This window comes from Lynx canadensis, chromosome X (assembly GCF_007474595.2).
Source record: "Lynx canadensis isolate LIC74 chromosome X, mLynCan4.pri.v2, whole genome shotgun sequence".
Taxonomy (NCBI): Eukaryota; Metazoa; Chordata; class Mammalia; order Carnivora; family Felidae; genus Lynx; species Lynx canadensis.
In genome coordinates, this window is record NC_044321.2 from 41,071,027 (window position 1) to 41,094,793 (window position 23,767).

The window sequence follows — 23,767 nt, forward strand, 5'->3', positions numbered from 1 at the left end:
TTCTCTCCACTGTTTCTACCTAATTTTTTTTTTAATTTTTTTTTTCAACGTTTATTTATTTTGGGGACAGAGAGAGACAGAGCATGAACGGGGGAGGGGCAGAGAGAGAGGGAGACACAGAATCGGAAACAGGCTCCAGGCTCCGAGCCATCAGCCCAGAGCCCGACGCGGGGCTCGAACTCCCGGACCGCGAGATCGTGACCTGGCTGAAGTCGGACGCTTAACCGACTGCGCCACCCAGGCGCCCCTGTTTCTACCTAATTTGTTTCCTCTCTGCCTCCCTCACCCTTCACCAGACTGTCAGAACTACCAAGGAGAGGGATTTGTGTGTGTGCCTGGCACACAGTAGGTGCACAAGACATGCTTACTAAAAGGATGGACTAACTCAGGCTTCGGCCACGGGGATTTTGGGGGATGTGGGTGATGGGGTAGACTTCGGAGAGAGTTTGGAGACTTCAGGGAATTGCCCTGAGTGCTGGCGGGGGGGGGGGGGAGGGGGTAGTCCTGCCTCTAAGCCCTCCCCAGAGGCTGCCTGGAAGGACTAGTGTCAGACGATGGATGGATTGACAGATGGACAAACGTGGAGATGGGGGCGGGTGGCCAGGGCGAGGCCCAGCGGGAGGGAGAGGAGGAGGGCGCATCTCCTTTTCGGCAGCCCTTGCTTGGCCCGCCCCTTGGCCTCCACGGAGGGTGGGCGGATGAGTAATGCATCCAGGAAGCCTGGAGGCCTGTGGTTTCCGCACCACTGCCACCCCCGCCCCTCGCGTGGACATTTATCCTCCGCTGCTCAGGCCCTGCCACTGTCGCCTCAGACCCAGCGCCTGGAGAGATCCACCAGAGGTAGGCAGGGGCCTGGGAGGCCCGCGGGGCCTGAAGCTTGGCCGGAGCTTTCCTGCTGGACGTCTGGCCGCTCAGCCTGGCCGGCGGGTACCAGGACTCTGGGCTGGTTCAGGGGAGGAGGGCGGGAGTGGGGGGGGGGGTGGTGGTGCTGGAACTTCTCCCCCAATTCCCACACTCCAGACTCCTTGGAACCCCGATCTCTATCCCCGACTCCTCCAAACCCATGAGCCCCCTAATATCACAGCTGCCTCCCAGGCTGCCAACTCCCCAAAATTCCCTCACTGCCCCCCCCAACCCTCCCAAATCCCCAACTCCACGACTTTCCCTCCTCCCAAATCCCTCAGGCACCCCGACCCCTGAAGCCTCCAAACTCTCTGAACCCCCAACCTCCTCCGGACTCCTCAGCTTCTCTCCACTCCCCCATCTCACTATGCACAACCCTGAAACCCCAAACTCCCCTGGCTCCCTGAACCCCAAATTCCTCACCCCCAGCTTCTCGACCTTCTGACTTCCCAACGTCCCTAAATCCTGCAAACCCTCTGCCCCCTTATTCTGCAAACACCACAGCCTTGTAGCCCGCCCCCCCGCCCTCCCCCGACTCTCCCAATCTGTGAAATTGCACGAGCTCCACAAGTCCTAGACTCTCCCGACCCCCGACCCTCTGCCCTCTCGGCTCCTCTGGGCTCCAAGATCCCCACCCCCCTTAAAATCTCCACTGCCCCCCCAACCCCTCAAGCCGGGAGTGCGGAGGCTTAATCCCGCTCCAGGCTGGGGAGGGCACTGCCCACCTCGCAGAGGACCGCTGACCCCTCCTCCCCACCCCGCAGAACCCACCATGGCACCCTTGGCGCCCCTGGCCTCCTGCATCCTGTTGTTGCTGTGGCTGGCAGCCCCCAGCCGGGCCTGTACCTGTGCCCCACTCCACCCGCAGACCGCCTTCTGCAGCTCGGACTTCAGTAAGTGTGCCCCACTCTGCCCGCACACTCTGTGCGTTTGCTTTTGGGGGGTTCACAGTGGTGCCGACCCCTGGAACAAGTCCACTCAGCCCTGAACTGACTCTGCTTTAGCCGCACCGGCATCCTTGTGCTTCCTTGATTACTCTGAGCCCAATCCCACCTCCGGGGGCCTTTGTACTGGCAGCTTCCTCTGCCTGGTACACCCTTCCCCCCTCACCCCAGGTATCCACACGGGTGGTGGCCTCCGATGTCAGGATGGCCTTCCCTGTTCAAAATTTATATATATATATATATATATATATATATATATATATATATGTATGTGTGTGTATATATATACACACACACACACACACACACACACATAAAGTTTATTTATTTATTTTGAGAGATAGAGAGAGAAGGAGCAGGGGGAGGGCCAGAGAAAGAGGGAGAGAGACAATCCCAGCACGGAGGCTGACTAGGGTTCGAACTCACCAATGGTGAGATCATGACCTTTGCTGAAACCAAGAGCTAGTCACGTAACCAACAGAGCCACCCAGGTGCCCCCCTCCCTGTTCAGGATTTTAACCCCGGTCCCCTAGTACCCCCTGATCGCCATGTCTGAAATTCCTCATCGCACTAAATACTTTGTAACATTCCATGTACATATTATTTCGCTTGTGTTTAGCCTCCTTCTGGCTGGAATGTGAGCTCCACAAGGGGGGGGGGGGGTTGTGTTTTGTTCACTGTTGTGTTCCTAACACCCAGAACAGTGCCTGGCGCACAGCAGGCTCTGAAATATTTGTTGAGTGAATGAACACATGATGAATATATGAAAAAGGCTTAATTTTAAGCAGCGCCTGGCAAAGAGTAGTCGCTCAATATACCAATCAAATCAATTAACCGGTGTGTAAATAGCTTAGTGAGCTGACATCTAGCGATCCCTATTTAAGTATGTGCTTCGCCGGTATTAGTATTGTGATTATTTTATTTTATTGGCTCCTGCAGTCCATTTGACTCGTCTCTCCCCCCTCCTCTCCTGCAGTCATCAGGGCCAAGTTCGTGGGGACCGCAGAAGTCAACCAGACTGCCTTAAGCCAGCGTTATGAGATCAAGATGACCAAGGTATTCCTCCTGCCCTTTTCCCAGCAGTTCCTAACATCCTCCTTCCCGTCAAAGTAAAAGCCAAGGGCCACCGGTTTGTCGAGGAAGTTGGCTGTGATGTCAGGATGCTCTATGACTTCAGGGAAGAACGTGGAGGGGGAGGATTATAGCAGTAAAAGATTCTTCCCCTCACCTATCGACAGATGTTCAAAGGGTTCAGCGCCTTGGGGGATGCCTCTGACATCCGGTTCGTCTACACCCCCACCGCGGAGAGCGTCTGCGGATACTTCCACAGGTCCCAGAACCGCAGCGAGGAGTTTCTCATCGCCGGTGAGGCCCCGCCCCCTCGTCCTGTGCCACGCCGGCCCGTCCCTCTGACGCCGCCTGGCGCCGCGAGGGGGCGAGGCTCCGAGGGACTGGTCCCAGTTGAAATGGGAACCGCCCCAATTTCAGCCTATCGGAAGGCGGGGGGGGGGCTTTTGCCCAGCGGGGGTCTGTGCGCCCGGGACGCCAATCAGGCGCCGCCCTACCCTCCCCCCCGCCCCGACGCCGGCCCAGCTGATCAGCTGCTGCCTCTTGCCCCCTGCCCCCCAGGAAAACTGCGGAACGGACACCTGCACATCAATACCTGCAGTTACGTGGTTCCCTGGAACAGTCTGAGTTCCTCTCAGCGCCGGGGCTTCACCAAGACCTATGCTGCTGGCTGCGAAGAATGCACCGTGAGTACCTGGGCCCTGCCCGCCACCTGGAGAGCGGTCCTTGGGTTCTTACCCAAACCCTGGCTTCTTTCTTGCTCCTCCTGACCATTCCTTGTCCGTATGGCTGCTCCCCAAACCCTAGTGCTGTCCCTGATCTCTCTTGCTGGTCCCCCGAAACCTGAGACTGCAAATTCTGGTTCTTCTTTGCTCTGTGCCTTGTACCTGGGGATTCGCTGTTGCCTGGACTTTCTGGCTGCTTCCTGTCCCTCTAAATCCCCCTTGGGACTATTTTCTAGTCCCTCTGTCTATTCTTGACCCCCCAGGGATTGTTTCTTGGTTCCCTAGAATGTTCTCCAGGAACCCAAATTGCCGATCCCCCAACCCACTGACTCCTCCCCAGCACATCTGATTATTTCTCTGTAGCTCTGACTGCTCCGTACACAAGGGTGTGTTACATTGCCCTTCCAGCCATTCCAAGACTATTTTCTGGTGGCCCTGAATGTCCTCTGATCCCAGTGACTGTGTGTCTGAGCCCCATGGCTCTATCCTATGCCTGTGCCCCACTGGCCAGCTGTTCCCCGCTACTACTGCCGCTTGTTCCCTATCCTATGGAATAGTTTCCGGAAAACTGTCTGACCGCCGCCCCCCCATGACTGTTCTCCAGCCGCCATTCCAGGAAAGTGATCAGTTCCCTGGATTACCATCACCTTGCCAAGCCCAATGCCTGTTCCTCCAATGGGAGGGGCTGTTCTCAAGTCTCTCCCCAGGTGGGGCAACACCAGGTCTCCCTAGGCAGCTGAGTGTTGAAAACTGAGTAGGGGCGGGAGGCGATGCCCTCAGAGATGTGCCTCCCTCCCCTTCTCTAGGTATTTTCCTGTTCATCCATCCCCTGCAAACTGCAGAATGACACTCACTGCTTGTGGACAGACCAGTTCCTCACAGGCACTGACAAGGGTTTCCAGAGCCGCCACCTTGCCTGCCTGCCAAGAGAGCCAGGGATATGCACCTGGCAGTCCCTGAGGACCCGGATGGCCTGAATCCGGCCCCCAGCGGAAGCTGAAGCCTGCACAGTGTTCACCCCATTTCCCACTCCTGTCTTTCTTTATCCCAAACAATGAAATAAACAACTACCATCCAGCAGGCAGTGTCCCCGTGTAATGTGTGGGAACAAAGCCATGTCACTGATGACCCGGTGGGAGCACCCTGGGACCAATGCCGAGGGAGTGGGGGATGCGAAATCGGCTTTGTATATTTGTACATAAAATTTGAGGTACTGATGGGGCGCCTGGATGGCTCACTTAGTTTGGCATCCGGCTTTCGGCTCAGGTCACGATCGCACGGTTCGTGGGTTCGAGCCCTGTGTTGGGCTCTGTGCTGACAGCTCAGAGCCTGGAACCTGCTTCGGATTCTGGGTCTTCCTCTCTCTCTGCCCCTCCCCCACTCAGGCTCTGTCTCTCTCTCTCTCTCTTTCTCGAGAATAAAAAAACATTTAAAAAAATTGAGGTACTGGTAATAATCGTTTACCTTGGCATTAACATTGGCAATCTTTAACATCAGTACTGGCCATTCAACCTGCATCAACCACAATTCACTGGACAATCTCTCTGCTCGGTACTTTGGAACATTTTACTAGACTAATTTATACTTCCTATTTGCACAGGGCTCTCTAGAAAATTATCCCACTACTGACAGATCACCGTCTCACTGGCAAATTCCTCTATTCACAAATATTCCCTTCCAGTTGACAAGCTCATTGACAAATGTCTTATCAATTGGCCAACGGAACGGCTCTCATCCCTTGGGCACTGTCCTGATGTCATCGAGGAGGATGTCCTGTCCCATCCAGATCTGTAGGTGTTACTGTCCACACCTTTGGCTTTTTACTGTGAGTCTGACTTGAATGAAAGAGGAAACCTCCAGGGGGGCTCAGGGCCCCCACAATACCCCTCCCAGCCAGGGACTCTGGAAGAAGGGGTAGCTCTGGCTTCCCCCGGCCACCCCATGGCCTGTGGGAGATTCCTTGGAAGTGGCTGTTTGCGGAATAGGAGGGATGAGGAGAAGGTGCGATCTGGAGATCCCCAAGCTCTGTCCTTCTCCCCCTTCCCCTACCTCTCCTCCCCTCACTCTGACCACCTCTGAAGGAAATACCGACAGCAGTGAAGTGCAGGTGGGGTTCAAAATGGGGACCAACCACATGTGTCAGCCCATCCCTCACCCCCCACGTACCTCCTCCTACACAGCTGTTCCCTCACCAAAGCTGGGGGCTCTAGACCCAAACCTCACCTTTCTGGTTCATCCTCCCCCATAAAAGCTGAGTGATGACTCTTCCCCAGCACATCTGATTATTGTTCTGCAGCTCTGACTGCCCCCCACATGAGGCTGTGTTACGTTGCCCTTCTGACTATTCCAAGTCTTAGGCCTTCCTGTTCCATGCCTCCCTGGGGCCTTCCCCATCCCTGGCTCCTGTCCCCTCCACTCCAAAGATCCTCACTCGAGTGAGGCCCCTGGAAACCACAATTTCAGACTGGTGCAAACATTTAACAGAACACTCAAGTGTCCTGTCGGCCTCGATCTGCTTGAAAAAGATCCCAATGCATCTTTGGTGAAGGAGAGGACCCCCAAATTCCCTCCTGTCAGACTACACTCCGCTCCTAACAAGAAGAAGCCAGGTTTCCTCCAGGGAATTCTGGGCCAGCAAGCTGGCCCCCCGGATCCTCTGGCACTCCTGGGAGATTCCCCCAGGGCCCAAGTATGTCCTAGATCGGGATGGGTAGACTTTGGGGTGCCTGGGTGACTCAGTTGGTTAAGTGTCCGACTTCAGCTCAGGTCACAGTCTCGTGGTTCATGGGTTTGAGCCCTGCGTCGGGCTCTGTGCTGACCACTCGGAGCCTGGAACTTGTTTCAGATTCTGTGTCTCCCCTTCTCTCTGCCCCTCCCCCACTCACGCTCTGTCTCTCTCACTCTCAAATATGGAGAAATGTTTAAAAATTTTTTACAAAGGATGGGTAGATTTTGAGCACTCAGGGCCTATCTGCCTGTGCAGGGGACACCCACTGCAGTGACAATTTCTACCTGAACATCTACATCTTGGGTATGCCCTGGGAGGATCTAAACCCTGTCCGCTAAAAGGGGCAAATGGCGGCCTTCGCGGATGGGTTTGACTGTAAGGGCCCTGGTGGCCCTTGTCGCTATTGGCTCAGCAGCTCCTACCAGTTTACCAAATCCTAGTATCAGCTCCCTGCATTGCTAGGCTGTTGTTCCCTGACCCCACGACCCATTTCCTGAGCCCTCAGCTATTTTAATCCCTGGGAGGAAGGTGAAGCAGAAGGAGGCAGTGGAAAAGGATGGAGCCCAGTGTGGAGGCCGTTCTCCTGCCGACCTGCCCACCTGCAGGTGGTGCCCTGGATAGAGACGTCAATGCTTCATGGACAGGGTTGACCACCAGGCCCTACTGAGGCCAGGACAGCATATGAGGCCTCCTCCCCCCAGACCCTGGCAGGAGCTCCTGGCAGGATATCTGTAGTCCTGGGGTCACTACATCCCCCCTTCACTCTTCTAGAAAATCCACTGTGGGGCGCCTGGGTGGCTCAGTCGGTTAAGCTTCCGGCTTCAGCTCAGGCCATGATCTCACGGTTCACGAGTTCAAGCCCCATGTCGCTCTCTGTGCTGACAGCTCAGAGCCTGGAGCCTACTTCAGATTCTGTGTCTCCCTCTCTCTCTGCTCTTCCCTCATTCATTCTCTCTCTCTCAAAAATAAACAAACATTAAAAAAAAATTAAAAAAAAAAAGGATTTTAAAAACGTTCACTAAAGTGAGTGAGTTACCCCCCTCCCCCACACTCCAGCATTCCATGTATCCGGGTGTGAATTTCTGCTTGGGAGAGACTGATGGCTGAGAGAAAGCACACGGGGGAAGTGTGATAGCCTTGTGACACATGCAGCATGCGGGGGGGGGCGGGGGGGGAGGGGGGGCGGTACAGCTCAGTGGGTAGCCTGGGGGCCAGCCCTTCCCTCACCTGAGGCTCAATACTTCTCCGTGAAAAATGGGCCTCACAGTCCCTACCCAGAATCCTTCTGAGGTCTGTGCTAGGCTTGGAGGATGATTAAAGGGTGTGTTTGCCCCTTGGGTACTTTTTGAGGTCAAAACATGAAACTCTCATAATAATAACTTCATGTGAAATCTTTCTAACAGTGACTTCATTTCTAGCCGGGCCGTGTGTAGTGGTTAAGAACATGAATGCTGGAGCCAGGTCATTTGCAATTCAGATCCTGCCCCTTCCATGCACTGGGTCTGTGTCTTTGGGGGAATCACATTACCCCTTTGTGCCTCAGTTTCCACATCTGTAAAACAGGGATAAAAAGAATGCCTAACTCGCAGGGACAATGTGAACGTTAAATGAGGGAGTACATGTAAAATGTACTGGGCATGTAGCACTTACAAGTATTAGTTAGTAGTAGTATGATAAATGTCATTTAATGTAAAGCTTTAGTAGTGATAATTTGTATCAGTATTATTTACAACATTGGAAATAATGTATAATACCAGTAATACTAATTTAATGCACTCTGGAAACCTTAGTTTAACTCGTGATCCTGATAATCCCCCCAGAGATGTTACAAATATTTAATATGCTCATTTGTAATGTTTTTCTTATCACTCTGAAGCTCATATACTTCTTCCTGGTGCACAAGTCTCCCCAACTGAAAAATACCAATGCTTTAAAAGATTTCTAAGAAAACTCCTCCTCCCCAGTGATAATGTTCCCCACTATGAAGTCCTTACTGTGGATGATGAATCAGCATACTTACAAATCTCTTCTGTTCCCAAGAATGCAGGTGACAAATTTCTAAGGTCAACTCTTTCCTTGGAAGAGTTCCCTCTCCTCACTGTACAAGTCCCCTCTTTCACAAATACCCCATAACAAATACCCCTGTTGAGCTACCTACCACCTTATTCATAAATATCCCATTGACATATCCCCATGGATGATCTCCATTAACAAATCTCCCCATTCAAAAATACCTAGCGGCAATGTATCACCCACTGATGGATCCCACTGACAAATATCTCTCTTCATAATTACCCACCATTTGCATATCCCCTACTGACCACTCAGTTGACAAATCTATAAATGTCTTTCTATGACATAATTCCCACTGACAATCTTTTTTTAAAAGATTTTATTTTAACTAATCTCTATGCTTAACGTGGGGCTTGAACTTACAACCCAGAGATCAAGAGTCGCATGCTCCACTGATTGAGCCAGCCAGACACCCCCTCCCATTGACAATCTTTATTGACAAATCTCCCTATTCCTTTATCTAGACCCACTGACACATCTCCCCATTCAGACATGTGCATCGAAATTCCCCCATTGATAAACTTCCTTGTCCAATCTTCCCATTCAAAAATATCAACCATTGATATCTATCAATGATAAGCCCATTTAAAAATCTTTCCATTCATTGAAACACACCCTTCCTCGGGGTGCCTGGGTGGCTCGGTCGGTTAAGCGTCAGACTTCGGCTCAGGTCATGATCTCTCGGTCCGTGAGTTCCAGCCCCGCGTCGGGCTGTGTGCTGACAGCTCGGAGCCTAGAGCCTGTTTCGGATTCTGTGTCTCCCTCTCTCTCTGCCCCTCCCCTGTTCATGCTCTGTCTCTCTCTGTCTCAAAAATAAATAAACGTTAAAAAAAATTAAAAAAAAAAGAAACACACCCCTCCATATAGCCCCTATTGGTCGACCCTCATTGAAGTCTCCCCATTGAAATTTCACTACCTTAGATACGTCTAATTGGAAAATCCCCTTGGTGGAACAGCTCCCAATCTATTACTATATTACGGTATTACCATATATGATGACACATCTCTTCCCACCCCCCAGTGACAGATGAAGAGGTAGATTTCTTTTCCTTTTTTTAAAGCTTTTTAAAAATTTTTTAAATAATCTCTACACTCAACGTGGGGCTTGAACTCACAACCCCGGGATTAAGAGTTGCATGCTCCACTGACTGAGCCAGCCAGGTGCCCCAAATGAAGAAGTAGATTTCTATAATAAGACCAGCCCTTTCTCTTCTCAATAGTGACTGACACCTATGTCTCATTGTCCAGCCCTGGACACTTCCTATACAGGACTGGTGAAATCTGAAGACTACCTCTTATCACACTGTAGAGCTCCCTCCAAAGGAAACAATTAGGACACAAGTTGCCTTTCAGTGTGGGAATGAAGGCGGAGATTTTTTTAAAAAGGGAAGATAGGTTGAAAGTCTGTATAAGAAGCCATTAGAACCTCAGATACACTCCCGAACTCCTAATCCCCACTCCAGTAGAAGGAACTGAAAGAATAAAATAGAGGGTTCATGTGGGCAGGAATGCCCAGACTGTACTACCTGTTGTTGACTACTTATCTACCACTGGGGGCCTGATGCTGAACCTTTGTGGAGAGCTACAGCTCTGATGGATGGAGGTGGGGTCATTGGCCAGCGGCCCAGACTCAGTGTCCTTTCCCCCCACAATGGGGGCCTCCCCATGACCCCAGGCCCCTGGAAAGCAGTAGTGTTAGACAGGAGCTTCCCGAATCCTCTCCTGACTGGGGGGAGCTGGGCCAGAGAAAGATCATTCTTTCTTTTTAAAGTTTATTTTTTTTTGAGGGGGAGCAGGGGCAGAGAGAGAGGGCGAGAGAGAGAATCCCAAGCAGGCTCTGTGCTGTCAGCGTGAAGCCTGATGTGGGGCTTGAACTCACGAACCATGAGGTCATGACCTGAGCCAGTCAGACACTCAATGGAGCCACCCAGGCATCCCAATATTTTTTCTTTTTCCTTTGTTTTTTGTAAGCTCTATGCCCAACATGGGGCTTGAACTCACAACCCTGAGATCAAGGGTCACACACTCCACTGGCTGAACCAGCCAGGTGCCCCTCATTCATTTTTTTTTAAAGATCACTCCTCAACTCTCCCCCCACGTATGTTTCTCAAGCTCCTGCCATGAATCCTGCCTTCCTGCTGGTCACTGCTTTGCTCCTGGCTGTCTGTGACCACCCTTGGGCAAGCCTTCAGATGCTACCATCCACACCCCCATGCTATTTATTGTAACTCAGACATGGATAAGTCTAGGCAGGCTTCCAACCAGGGGCTCACAGTGAGGTTCCAGAAGGGTAGATAAACCCCCCTGAGGTGGTAGAACCTGCAGGGGAGTTGCTCTGCAAATTTTTTTTCAGAAGTCTTAGGGATGGGGGAAATCTTACTTGAACTCAAAAGGGCTTCCTGACACATTTCTCCTATCCCTAGTTCTCGTGGCTTAATTCCTGGGGCTCATCCTCCTCACTGAGACTAGGAGGCATCATGAATTCAAATCATGTAGGTACTTTGCCCACATCTTCCTCATACCTGTCTCCCCACCAAAATACAAGCCCCTTGGGGCGCCTGGGTGGCTTGGTCGGTTAAGCATCCGACTTCGGCTCAGGTCATGATCTCACGGTCTGTGAGTTCGAGCCCCGCGTCGGGCTCTGTGCTGACAGCTCAGAGCCTGGAGCCTGTTTCAGATTCTGTGTCTCCCTCTCTCTCTGCCCCTCCCCTGTTCATGCTCTGTCTCTCTCTGTCTCAAAAATAAATAAATGTTAAAAAAAAATTTAAAAAAACAAAAAACAAAAAAACAAAACAAAACAAAACAAAAAAACACAAAATACAAGTCCCTTGACCCTGCTCTGGCTGAGGAAATGGGGTGGGTCTCTGAGACCCAAAAGCTACTGATGTGATACTAAGATCCCATCCCCTCACCCCATAAATGCTCCTCAGTTTCAGTGTCCCTCTCCCTTTCCTCACTTCACAGACAATCAAGGTTCCTAAAGAGATTTTGAACCTCTGCTTCATAGAAGTACCAGAATATAAAGAACGATGTGGTTATATCTATCTACATGCCCACCAAGAACAGCTGTGGGGATATTCATGAGTAGAGTCTCTACCCTGCATGGACTCCTCATCCTCAAGCTTCTCCCCATATCAGCCCTGGAACAAGGTATCCCCTCCCCAGGGTATTTTCTCACGAGTGCTCCCCCCTCCCCAGGATACTGTGCTCCCCGTTTAGGCCAATCACAGCAAATTCTGTCCCCAACCCATACTGTCCTGAATCTTCAGGACTGACCACTTGTGGGTCACAGTTAGTCCTAGCCAAGGGACATCTGGTCACACTTTACTGACCCCCAAGAGTCAGGCATGACATCTGTCCCCTCTAGGCTCTTTGAGGGATGGGAACTTGCACTTCAAGAAATGAGTGGTGTATCCTTGGAAGGGGCTCAGAGGGGAGCATATCAGGGAGGCTTCCTGAATATCTGCAGGAAAGGGGGTCACTGGGCTCTGAGTGTGCCTCTCACGGATGCCTGCAGCCATAGCCCCACTCTTCCCTGTTCGGTGCTCTCCGTCCCCTCTGCCATCCCCTGCTCCTTTGCCAGGTTCCCCATTCCCTGCCCCCCTGGTCCTTCTCCATGTTCACTATCCCTCTCTCCCTGTTCCTGCTCCCTCTCCTTGCTCTCTTCTTTCCACCCTGCTCCCTGCTCCTCCCCTGTTTCCTCACCGTGAGCTATTCCCTTTCACTGTTCCCTGGCCCCTCCGCCCATTCTTAGTGCCTACTACTCTTCTCTCCCAGGACCGAAAGCCACGAGAAGAAGCATGGGGAGCAGTGTTCTGCCCAACCACATCTACATGCCTCCCTACCTAAATCCCAACCTTGTGCAGTGTCCATGGAGGGACACCTGTTGATTTGAACATGGGCAAGAACATGACGCCAGGAACTTGGCTGCCTTCCCTGGTGACCCAATATCTGCTGTTGAACCCTCAAGTACAGTAGCCTTGGACCTGGACTTCTACTCGGCCACAGTGAGTTGGGGACTCTCCACCTTGTAAGCCTCCTCAAGTCCCACTGGCTTCCCACAACTGTCCCCTCAAGCCTCCCCAAAAGACCGTCACCTTCCAACTGTGCCGGGGATCTATTTGGTCATGTAGTGTTTCTTTAAAAAAAGTTTTTATGTTTATTTATTTTTGAGAGAGAGGGAGAGGCAGAGTGCGAGCAGGGAGAGGCAGAGAGAGAGGGAGACACAGAATCTGAAGCAGGCTCCAGGCTCCGAGCTGTCAGCACAGAGCCCGACGCGGGGCTCGAACTCACGAACTGTGAGCTCATGACCTGAGCCGAAGTCGGATTCTTCACCAACTGAGCCACCCAGGCGCCCCTGGTCATGTAGTGTTCCTTGATCTGGATGCAGGCGATGGGAACGTGTTCGCTTTGGGAAATTTTAAGGAGCTGCACACTTGTGATGTGCCTGCTTTTCTGGACTTGTTATATCTTGGTGAAATTGGCCCCTCAAAAGAAAACTCCCCACATTATTAACACATCTCCCGTGTCCCTCCCTTCACTTCCTCACTCTCTCATGCCCTGTCCCTTTCACACAACCCCCACATCCCTGACACTGTTGATTCTCACTCCCAAGCACCCTCTCTTTCCCCACTGCACAGGGACCATGAATCCTGGGCCCAGAGAAGGGACTGGATCCAGAGAGGCCTTGGGGTAGGACTTCATCTATAAATACTTGCCGAGCCCTGAGTCAGCTGGAGTGTAGGCAGCAAGGGAGGGGAGGTCCCTATTCCTGCAGCAGCCCCCACCGCTAGGTCCGCTTGACCAAAAATCAGTTCACTCCATTATAGGGAAGCTGGGGTTAAAAGAAGTCAGGGCTGTGCTTAACAGAGTCCTCCCGTGTGCCCCATCCCTGACAGGTGACTATTTAGAGATGCTGAGCTGAGCAGCCCTGAGGATTCCTGGTGGCCTGCAGCCTGGATGGGAAGAGACAGGGTAGCAGAGCCAGAGTCTCAATATGTGCCTCCCACCACGTGATAGAGGATGGGTAACCTTCCAACCAGTGCCTCGAAGTACAGGGTGGGAGCAGACAGCTGCCACAAATCCAGGCCTGGCGTTTGCGCCTTCATGCCACACAGTGGGGTGGGGGACAAACGAGGAAATGTGAGCGGCAAGCTGGCCTGCGGGAAGTCTAATGCCTGTGCCCCCACCTGCCACCGTCACCCACCATTAGCTCTGTCTTCTTCCTGGCCTCTTAAGTCATGTTCTGTCTGTCTCTGACAAAAATAGCCTCTACACGGCCACAGAACAGCCACGGGGTGTGACTGCCCTACTAGACACCGGTAGTTAATGAGAAAATATAGTTATTAAAATAGTACTGCATTGGTACAGGTATAGAGAAAGTGACCAGGACTGGAACGGTGTCCAGAACCTGCCCCAGAAATACATGAGATTTTAGTGTATGACAGAGAAATTTGAAACTGGATCTCAACCTACTTCATACTTTATACAAAAATCAGTTCCAGGAGCACCCGGGTGGCTCAGTCGGTTAAGCGGCCGACTTCGGCTCAGGTCACGATCTCAGGGTTCATGAGTTCGAGCACCGCGTCGGGCTCTGTGCTGACAGCCTGGAGCCTGCTTCGGATTCTGTGTCTCCCTCTTTCTCTGCCCCTCCCCTACTCACGCTCTGTCTCTCTCTGTCTCTCAAAACCAACCAACCAACCAAACAAACACACAAAAACCATAGCTGGGGCGCCTGGGTGGCTCGGTCGATTGACCGACTTCGGCTCAGGTCACAATCTCACAGTTTGTGAGTTCGAGCCCCGCGTCGGGCTCTGTGGAGTCTGGAGCCTGCTTTGGATTCTGTGTCTCCCTCTGTCTCTCTGCCCCTCCCCTGGCTCACACTCTATCTCTGTCTCTCAAAAATAAATAAACATTAAAAAAAGAGAAAATTCCAAAGAGCACACAGAATAAAGGTGTTTGTAAGAGTGCTAAAAAAAGAGAAAAATCCATTTCACAACGAGGGAAAATTTGAATGTCAAAAACAAAGCTTGCCACGTTTACCATCCACACATTTCCATATGTATATGGGTCTATATACGGACTTTTAATTTTTCTTCCTTTAGTCTGTCAGACTGTCTATTCATGTGTCAGCATCATACTGTTTAAATTAGAAAACCTTCATAAAATGTTTCCTGGCAGAGGCATTAGACTCCCTGTGGACTGTGAGGTCTAATTCCACCCCCCCAACTCATAGCTTTTCTTTTTTTTTTTTATGTGGATATTCTTGCATGTTTGCATTTCCATATGAACTTCACTATCAACTTTCATCAGTTGCAGATAAAAGCTTATAGGTATATTTTGGGGGATGACATTGAATTTATGAATTAACACTTGAGAAGGGAAACTGACATCTTTATGATACTAATTCATCCTATCCAAGAACAAGGAATGTCTTTGCATTTGTGTAAGTCTACCTTTGTGTCTTTCAGGAGTGTTTTAAGCTTTTCCTCATGTAAGTTTGCATTACCCCTTGTTGACTTTATCCTGAAGTATTTTATCTTTCATTTGTTATCATAAATGGGGTTTTCTCTTCTATTATGCATTATATCTGGTTGTGTCTATGGAAACTAATTTCTGTTTTTAATATTTTTATTTATTTTTGAGAGAGAGAGAGAGAGAGTGTGCGCGTGTGTGCATATGAGTGGGGGAGGGGCAAAAAGAGGGAGATGGGGATCTGAAGCGGGCTCTGTGCTGACAGCAGAGAGCCCTACGTGGGGCTCGACTCATGAACCATGAGATCATGACCTGAGCTGAAGTTGGATGCTTAACCGACTGAGCCACCCAGGCTCCCCTGAAAACTAATTTCTATATGTTGATTTTATATTCTATTATATTACTGAATTCTTTATTGTTTAAATTAGTTTATTATTGGTTCTCTTGGGGATTTCCAGGGATACTATTGATATTGTCATAAATAGAGATATTTTTGTGCCCTTTTTACCCATTCTTACATCTATAATTATTTTTTCTAGCCTAACTGCATTGGTCTAATACCTCCAAGTACAGTGTTGAAAAGGAGAGGAGACAGCAGGCATCTGCCTTGTTCCTGATCTTAGTGGAAATGCCTTCCATGTTGTCCCATTCAGTTGATGGTAACTTTAGGACTGACATATATAAATTTTATCATGTTAGGAAGTTGTCATGGCACCTGGGTGGCTCAGTCGGTTAAGTGTCCGACTCTTGCTTTGGGCTCATGTCCTGGTTTCACCATTCGTGAGTTTGAATCCCGCATCAGGCTCTGTGCTGACAGCACAGGGCCTGCAGGGAATTCTCTGTCTCCCTCTCTCTCTGCCTTTCTCACGCTCTCAAAAATAAATAAATAAACATTAAAAAAATGAGTTATCAGTTGATTTCTATTTTTGAATGATTTTATCATTTTGTCAAAGCCTTTTAAAATATCTATGGAAATGATTGTATGATTTTCTCATTAGATCTATTAATATGTTGCATTATATTAACAAATCACCTATAAAGAACCATCCTTGCATTGCCAGAAGGAAACTCACTTGCTTGGTTATGCTACATAATTTTCTTAATGTAGTTTTGAATTCATTTGCTAATATTTCATTTAGGATTTTTGCATTGATATTCACGAGTGAATATGTGTGCATGATTTTTTGTGTGCAGTCAATGTTATAATTGGTTTAGAAAAACCATGTAGAAGTTTCTTTTCCTCTTCTGTTCTCTGGAACAATTTATTTGTCTTTGGGATTGACTGCTCTTTAACAGTTTGGTAGAATTCTCCTATGAAACCATCTGGGCCTGATGCTTTCTTATGAAGTAGTTCCTTACTTAGTTTCTCTATTTCTTTTATAGAAATTGGTCTGTTAAGCTCTAATGGGGTCAATTTTGGTAAACTGTGTATCCCTAGAAAATTATCCATTTCATTTAGGTTTTAAATTTTATCTGTTATATGCCTTTTTATATTTTGACTTTTGGAATCATGCTAATGTCTTACATTTAAGCCACAGATAGGGAAAAAAACCCTAAAATTTACTACAAGGAGAAACAAATTATATTTGAAATAAAATGAATAATGTAATCATGCTGAATGAACAATAAAATGAGCTAAACCAAGAAACTTTTGAATACAGTATTTTGACTGTATGTCCTCATCTAAAGACCTAAAAAGGGCCAACAAATTTCAAGCTCTACCTTACTGTTTGTTTTTCATAGTGGTATGGATGTTGAAATTCTAAAAATACATCTCTATATTGTAGGATTGAACAAATGAGTAGACATATTGATGATATTGGAGGCTAGGGTTCATGCTGTTATAGAAGAAAAATATAGAATGAGGGAAAGCTAAAAGGAACCCTGTGATGTGTTGGATTAGAATTGGAGGTATCAGTATGAACACATGAAATTATATATATATATATATATATATTCATATATAATATATTCATATATATTTCCCAGCACTATCTAATGACAAGGCCTAGAAGTAAAGATATTCTGATATCAATGAGTACATCTAGCTCCCATATCCTGGCTTTGAAATACTATTATATTAGGGCTGGGAAAGAAAAAAGTATATCTATCTGGAGGTGATACCAGTGGCCTATAAAAATCCTCTCCTTCGTAAAAGCAATGAGAATAGTAGCAAAAATTGTCAAAATTATTTTTTTCAGAACTCTAGAAAGTGACCAAAGGTTTATAACAATTCAGGAGGCACCTAGTCAGGAAAAATGGCTGAAACTCAGGAAGAACAGTAAGCTTTGTAGCATCTGAACTTTCCCTGTTCCCATCCTCTTCTCCACACCTCCACAACGGCCTTGAAAATCAACAGCCTTGCAATCTTGATGAAAACCAGCAGCCTAGCAGACACAGGAGGAGGCATAACAGGGTTGGAGCTTCCTCCCAAGTTCCATTCCTAGAGAACTATCTTCATTTAACCTGTCTTGGCACTTTCCTAGAAAACTCCATTCATGGGGCTTGTCTACTCGATTTGACTCAGAGTGCACCTAGTGTGAACAGCTTTCCCTGGGGGTTCTTTTCAAAAACAATGAGTAGCAATTGTTTAACACAGCAATGCTTAAGGCGGAGATTATAGCTAGGACAAACAACAAGCTGACCAAAAAAACCTAACAGGAAAAGTTGGGTAATGAGATATCCATAAGAGGCTTTGAAAAGCTCTGACATTCCTAGGAGTCTAGAAAGCCACAAATATGACTAAGCTGTGTGCCGGCTCAGGATTTCTGACTGACCTTGAGGCTCTGCAAAATCAGGAAGTAAAGGCTAAGGCAAGGTTGTAAATAGCCTGCCAGAGCGTTGAAGGCCTGCTCTGACATGCACACAGGACCCATCGGCAAAAGCTCAGAGACTTAATGGTTCTAGGTGTTTTTTTTTTAACTTTTTGAACATTTTTTAGTTTTATTTTTTGGAAGACAGAGAGAGACAGAGCACGAACAGGGAAGGGCAGAGAGAGAGAGGGAGACACAGAATCTGAAGCAGGCTTCAGGCTCTGAGATGTCAGCACAGAGCCTGACATGGAGCTTGAAGCCAGGGACACGAGATCATGACCTGAGCTGAAGTTGGACCCTCAACTGACTGAGCCACCCAGGCGCCCTGATGGTTCTAGGTGTTTAAAGAAATATCTGCTATTAATTACCTGACCCCTAAGCTAATGGAGTAGAGACTTCAGCGGCCATGTAGGACAAAGAATACAACCTTTATGGAACCAGTTCAGGAATGTCACTAAAAAAACAAAGAGCAAGAAAAACAAATCCTGGAGTTGGGGAGAGAATCTGATTTTCAGAGCTGCCATACTATATTATTTATAATGTTAATTTTCAACAGAAACTCATGAGACGTGCAAAGAAACGATAAAGTATGACCCAAACAGAGAAAGATAAAATATCCAACAGACATTGTCCCTACGGAAACCCAGATATTGGAATTAATAGACAGACTATAAATCAACTAATTAAAATATTTTCAAAAGACTAAAAGGAATCATGTCTAAAGAACTAAATAAATGTATGAGAATGAAGTTCTAACAAATAGACTATCAGTAAAAAGATAGAATTTATCAAATAATAGAATTCCAGAAGTGAAAAACACAATAACTGAAATAAAAATTCACTACAGGGGCGCCTGGGTGGCTCAGTCGGTTGAGTGTCCAACTCTTGGTTTCGGCTCAGGTCATGATTTCACGGTTTGTGAGGTTGAGCCCTGCGTTGGGCTCTGGGCTTGGGTTTCTCTTTCTTTCCCTCTCTCTCTGCCCCCTTCCCCCCAACTCTCTCTCTCAAAAATAAATAAACTTAAAAAAAATTCACTAGAGGGGCTCAACGGTAGATTCGAGCTGCCAGAGGGAAGAATCAATGAATTGGAAGGTAGGTCAACTGAGATAATCCAATCTGAGGAACTGAAAGAAAAAAAATAAACAAAATGAACACTTCAGGGGCCTGGGGAACACCCTCAAACATATAAGCTCACAAGTAACAGGAGTCCCAAAAGGAGACAGTAGAGAGAAAGGTGCAATAAAGAATATTAAAAGGAATAATGGCTGAAAACCTCCCACATTTAAGGGAAAATACTAACCTACATATCCAAGAAATTCACTGAACTTCAAGTAGGATAGAATCATAGAGATCTACATCTAGACACATCATAAACAAACTTACGAAAGCCAAAGACAAAGAGGGAATCTTGAAAGTAGTAAGAGGGAAGTGACCCATCCCATACAGGTGACCCTCAGTAAGATCAGTAGCTGATTTCTCATCAGAAACCTTGGAAACCAGAAGGTGGTGGGACAACATATGCAAAGCACTGAAAGAAAAAGACCATCATGTAAGAATTCTATGTTGTCCCAAACAATAGTTCAAAAATGAAGGAGAAATGAAGACATTTGCAGATAAGCAAAAAGTGAGATCGTTCATTACTAGGACACTTCTATAGGAAATACTAAGAGGGTCCTTCAGGTTGCAGTGAAATGTCACTAAGCAGTAACTTGAATCCAAATGAAATAAAGAGCACCTGCAAAGGTAAGTACATAGGTAAATACAAAAGACAGTGTGAATGCATGCTTTGTTTGTAACACTTAACATCCATCTAATTTATTTTTTTTTTTATTTTTTATTTAAAAAAAATTTTTTTTAACGTTTATTTATTTTTGAGACAGAGAGAGACAGAGCATGAATGGGGGAGGGCCACAGAGAGAGGGAGACACAGAATCTGAAACAGGCTCCAGGCTCTGAGCTGTCAGCACAGAGCCCGACGCGGGGCTCGAACCCACGGACCGCGAGATCGTGACCTGAGCCGAAGTCAGACGCTTAACTGACCAAGTCACCCAGGTGCCCCAACATCCATCTAATTTAAAAGACAACTGCAGCAAGCAATAATTGTAAGTCTGTATTTGTGGACACATGATGTGTAAAGATGTAATTTATGTTAGCACAATGGAAGAGTGAGAGACTAAACTTATTTAAAAATTTTTTTTTAATGTTTATATATTTTTGAGAGAGACAGAGCGTGAGTGGGGGAGGGGCAGAGAGAGAGGGAGACACAGAAGGGAGAAGCAGGCTCCAGGCTCTGAGCTGTCAGCACAGAGCCTGACCCAGGGCTCGAACCCACCAACCGTGAGATCATGACCTGAGCCGAAGTCGGATGCTTAACCGACTGAGCCACCCAGGCACCCCGAGACTAAACCTATAAAGAGGAAACTTTTAAAATATTTTTTATTAAAAAAAATTTTTAATGTTTATTTTTTAGAAAGAGTGTGAGTGGGGAAGGGGAGAGGGAGAGAGAGAGACAGACAGACAGAATCCGAAGCAGGCTCCAGGCTCTGAGCTGTCAGCACAGAGCCTGACGCAGGGCTTGAACTCATGAACCATGAGATCAGGACCTGAGCTGAAGGAGGACGTTTAACCAACTGAGCCACCCAGGTGCCCTTTCAATGCTTCACTTTAAATGATGGAGAAAACAACTAGACAGAGAATCAACAAAGAAAGAGAAGGTCCAACTAGACCTAATGGACATCTAAAGAACACTCCACCCTACAACAGCAGAATACACGTTCTTCTCAAGTGCACAAAACCAGAAAACAAGTCTCAATAAATGTAAAAGTACTGAATCATACAAAGTATGTTCTCTGACCACAACTGAATGAAATTAGAAACTACTAACAGAAAAAAAAAATATTGGGGAATTCCACAAACAGGTGGAAAGTAAACATGTTCCTAAATAACCAATGGGTCAAGGAAGAAATCACTGGGGGAATTAGAAGAGACTTTGAGACGAATGAAAAAAACACAATGTATCAAAAGTTAAGGTATGCAGCCAAAGTGATGCTTATAGGGAATGTCATAGCTTTTTAAATGTTTGTTTATTTATTTATTTATTTATTTATTTATTTATTTTGAGAGAGAGAGAGAGAGAGCGAGAGAGCAGGGGAGGGGTACAGAGAGAGGGAGAGAAAATGCCAAACAGCCTCCACTCTGTCAGCACAGAGCCCATCATGGGGCTCAAACCCCTGAAACATGAGATCATGACCTGAGCCAAAATCAAGAGTCAGACACTTAACCAACTGAGCCACCCAGGCCTCCCAAGGGAATTTCATAATTCTAAATGTGTGTATTTAAAAAGAAGAGAGAGAGCAAATCAATAACCCATTCTTCTATCTTCAGAAATTAGATAAATTAAGCCCAGAGCAAGAAGAAGGAAACAAGTAATAAAGATTAATACTTATTCTTGTCAAGCTATTCTAAAAAATAGAAGAGGAGGGAAAGCTTCCAAATTCATTCTATGAGGCCAGCATTACCCTGATACCAAAACCAGGCAAAGACACAATAAACTACAGAACTATAGGCCAGTATCTCCGATGAACATAGTTGCAAAAATTCTCAACAAAATATTAGCCAACCGAATCTAGCAATACATTAAAAAACTCATTTACCACAATCAAGTGGGATTTATTCCAGGGACGCAAGGGTAATTCAATATTCACAAATCAATGTGATACATCACATCAACAAGAGAAAGGATAAAAACCATACGATCATCTCAATGGATGAAAAGCATTTGACCGAGTACAACATCCATTCGTGATAACAAGTCTCAGCAAAGTAGGTTTAGAGCGAACATGCCTCAACATAATAAAGGCCATCTATGAAAAACCTACACCTCACATCATACTCAATGGGGAAAAACTGAGACCTTTTCCTCTAAGATCAGGAACAAGACAAGAATGTCCACTCTCACCACTTTTATTTAACATAGTACTGGAAGTGCTAGCCACAGTAATCAGACAAAAAAAAAAAAAAGGTATCCAAATTGGTAAGGAAGAAGTAAAGATTTCACTGTTTGCAGATGACATGATACTATATAGAAAAAAAAACCTTCAAGACTCCACCAGTAAAACTACTAGAACTGATAGCTGAATCCAGTAAAGTCACAGGATACAAAATTAATACATAGAAATCTGTTGCATTTCTTTTTTTATTTTTTTTAAAAAAAAATTTTTTTTAACGTTTATTTATTTTTTCAACGTTTTTTATTTATTTTTGGGACAGAGAGAGACAGAGCATGAACGGGGGAGGGGCAGAGAGAGAGGGAGACATAGAATCGGAAGCAGGCTCCAGGCTGTGAGCCATCAGCCCAGAGCCGGACGCGGGGCTCGAACTCACGGACCGCGAGATCGTGACCTGAGCTGAAGTCGGACGCTCAACCGACTGAGCCACCCAGGCGCCCCAGAAATCTGTTGCATTTCTACACACTAACAATGAAGTAGCAGAAAGAGAAATTAAGAAATTAAGAGAGGTGCCCGGGTGGCTCAGGTGGTTAAGCGTCTGACTTCGGCTCAGGTCATGATCTCCAGTTTGTGATTTGAACCACGCGTCAGGGCTCACTGCTATCAGAGCACTGTCAGTGCGGAGTCCACATCGGATCCTCTGTCTCCCTCTCTCTCTGCCCCTCCCCTGTATGCTCTCTCTTCTCTTCTCTCCCTCTCTCTCTCAAAAATAAACATTAAAAAAAGAAATTGAGAGAAATTAATAATCCAATTTATAATTGCATCAAAAATAATAAAATACCCAGGAATAAACTTACCCAAGGAAGTGAAAGACCTACACTCTGAAAACTATAAAACACTGATGAAAGAAATTAAAAACGACACAAGCAAACGGAAAGATATTCTGTGCTCATAGGTTGGGAGAACCGATATTGTGAAAATGTCCATACTACCCAAAGCAATCTACAGATTTAATGTAATCGCTATCAAAATACCAACAGCATTCTCCACAGAATTAGAACAAATAATCCCAAATTTGTATGGAACTACAAAAGACCCCAAATAGCCAAAGCGGCTTTGAAAAAGAAGAACAAAACTGGAAATATCACAATCTCAGATTTAAAGATACACTACAAAGCTGTAGTAATGAAAACAGTATGGTCCTGGCACAAAAATAGACACATAGGTTAATGGAACAGAACAGAGGCCAGACATAAACCCATGCTTACATGATGAATTAATCTGTGAGAAAGGAGGCAAGAATATGCAACAGGGAAAAGACAATTTCTTCAACAAATGGTGCCGGCCAAACTAGACAGCTATATGCAAAAGAATGAAACTGGACCACTTTTTTAGACCATGTACAAAAATAAACCCAGAATGGATTAAAGACCTAAATGTGAGACCTGAAACCATAAAATTCCTAGAAGCAAACATTGGCAATAATTCCTTTGACATCAGCCATAGAAAAAATTTTCTAGATATGTCTCCTTGGGCAAGAGAAACAAAAGCAAAATGAAACTATTGGGACTACACCAAAATAAAAAGCTTTTGCATAGCAAAAGGAACCACCAATTAAACAAATAAGCAACCTACTGAATGGGAGAAGATATTTGCAAGTGAGTAGGGGTTAATCTGATAAGGGGTTTATGTCCAGAATATGTAAAGGACTTGTACAACTCAACACCAAAAAGCCCACAAATAATCCAATTAAAAGTCGGCAGAGGACCTGAATAGACATTTTTCCAAAGAAGACATCCAGATGGCCAACAGACACATGAAAAGATGCTCAACATTACTAATCATCAGGGAAATGCAAATTAAAACCAGAATGAGGTATCACCCTACACCTGTCAGATGGCTAAAATCAAAAACACAAGAAATAACAATTGTTGGCAAGGATATGGAGAGAAAGAAACCCTCAAGCACTGTCGGTGGGAATGCAAATTGATGCAGCCACTGTTGAAAACAGTATGGAGGCTCTTCAAAAAATTAAAAGTAGAATTATCATGTGATCCAGTAATTCCATTACTGGGTATTTACCCAAAGAAAA

At 46.6% G+C, this 23,767-nt stretch overlaps 2 protein-coding genes across 4 annotated transcripts in view; one reads left to right on the forward strand and one right to left on the reverse strand.

Moving 5' to 3' along the window:
- The window catches only part of SYN1 (synapsin I), a 51,501-nt gene that overhangs the window by 9,823 nt on the left and 17,911 nt on the right, over window positions 1-23,767 (reverse strand). The window lies entirely within an intron of this gene.
- TIMP1 (TIMP metallopeptidase inhibitor 1) lies at window positions 736-4,720 on the forward strand. Of its 2 annotated transcripts, none has more exons than XM_030305893.1 (6): window positions 736-840; window positions 1,668-1,796; window positions 2,824-2,903; window positions 3,086-3,212; window positions 3,477-3,601; window positions 4,447-4,720. In XM_030305893.1, the coding sequence occupies exons 2-6, from the start codon at window positions 1,676-1,678 to the stop codon at window positions 4,615-4,617; spliced, it is 624 nt and encodes a 207-aa protein (XP_030161753.1). In that variant the 5' UTR covers window positions 736-840; window positions 1,668-1,675; the 3' UTR covers window positions 4,618-4,720. The 2 variants fall into 2 exon arrangements, with proteins under 2 accessions (XP_030161753.1, XP_030161754.1); XM_030305894.1 differs by lacking the exon at window positions 736-840 and adding an exon at window positions 905-927.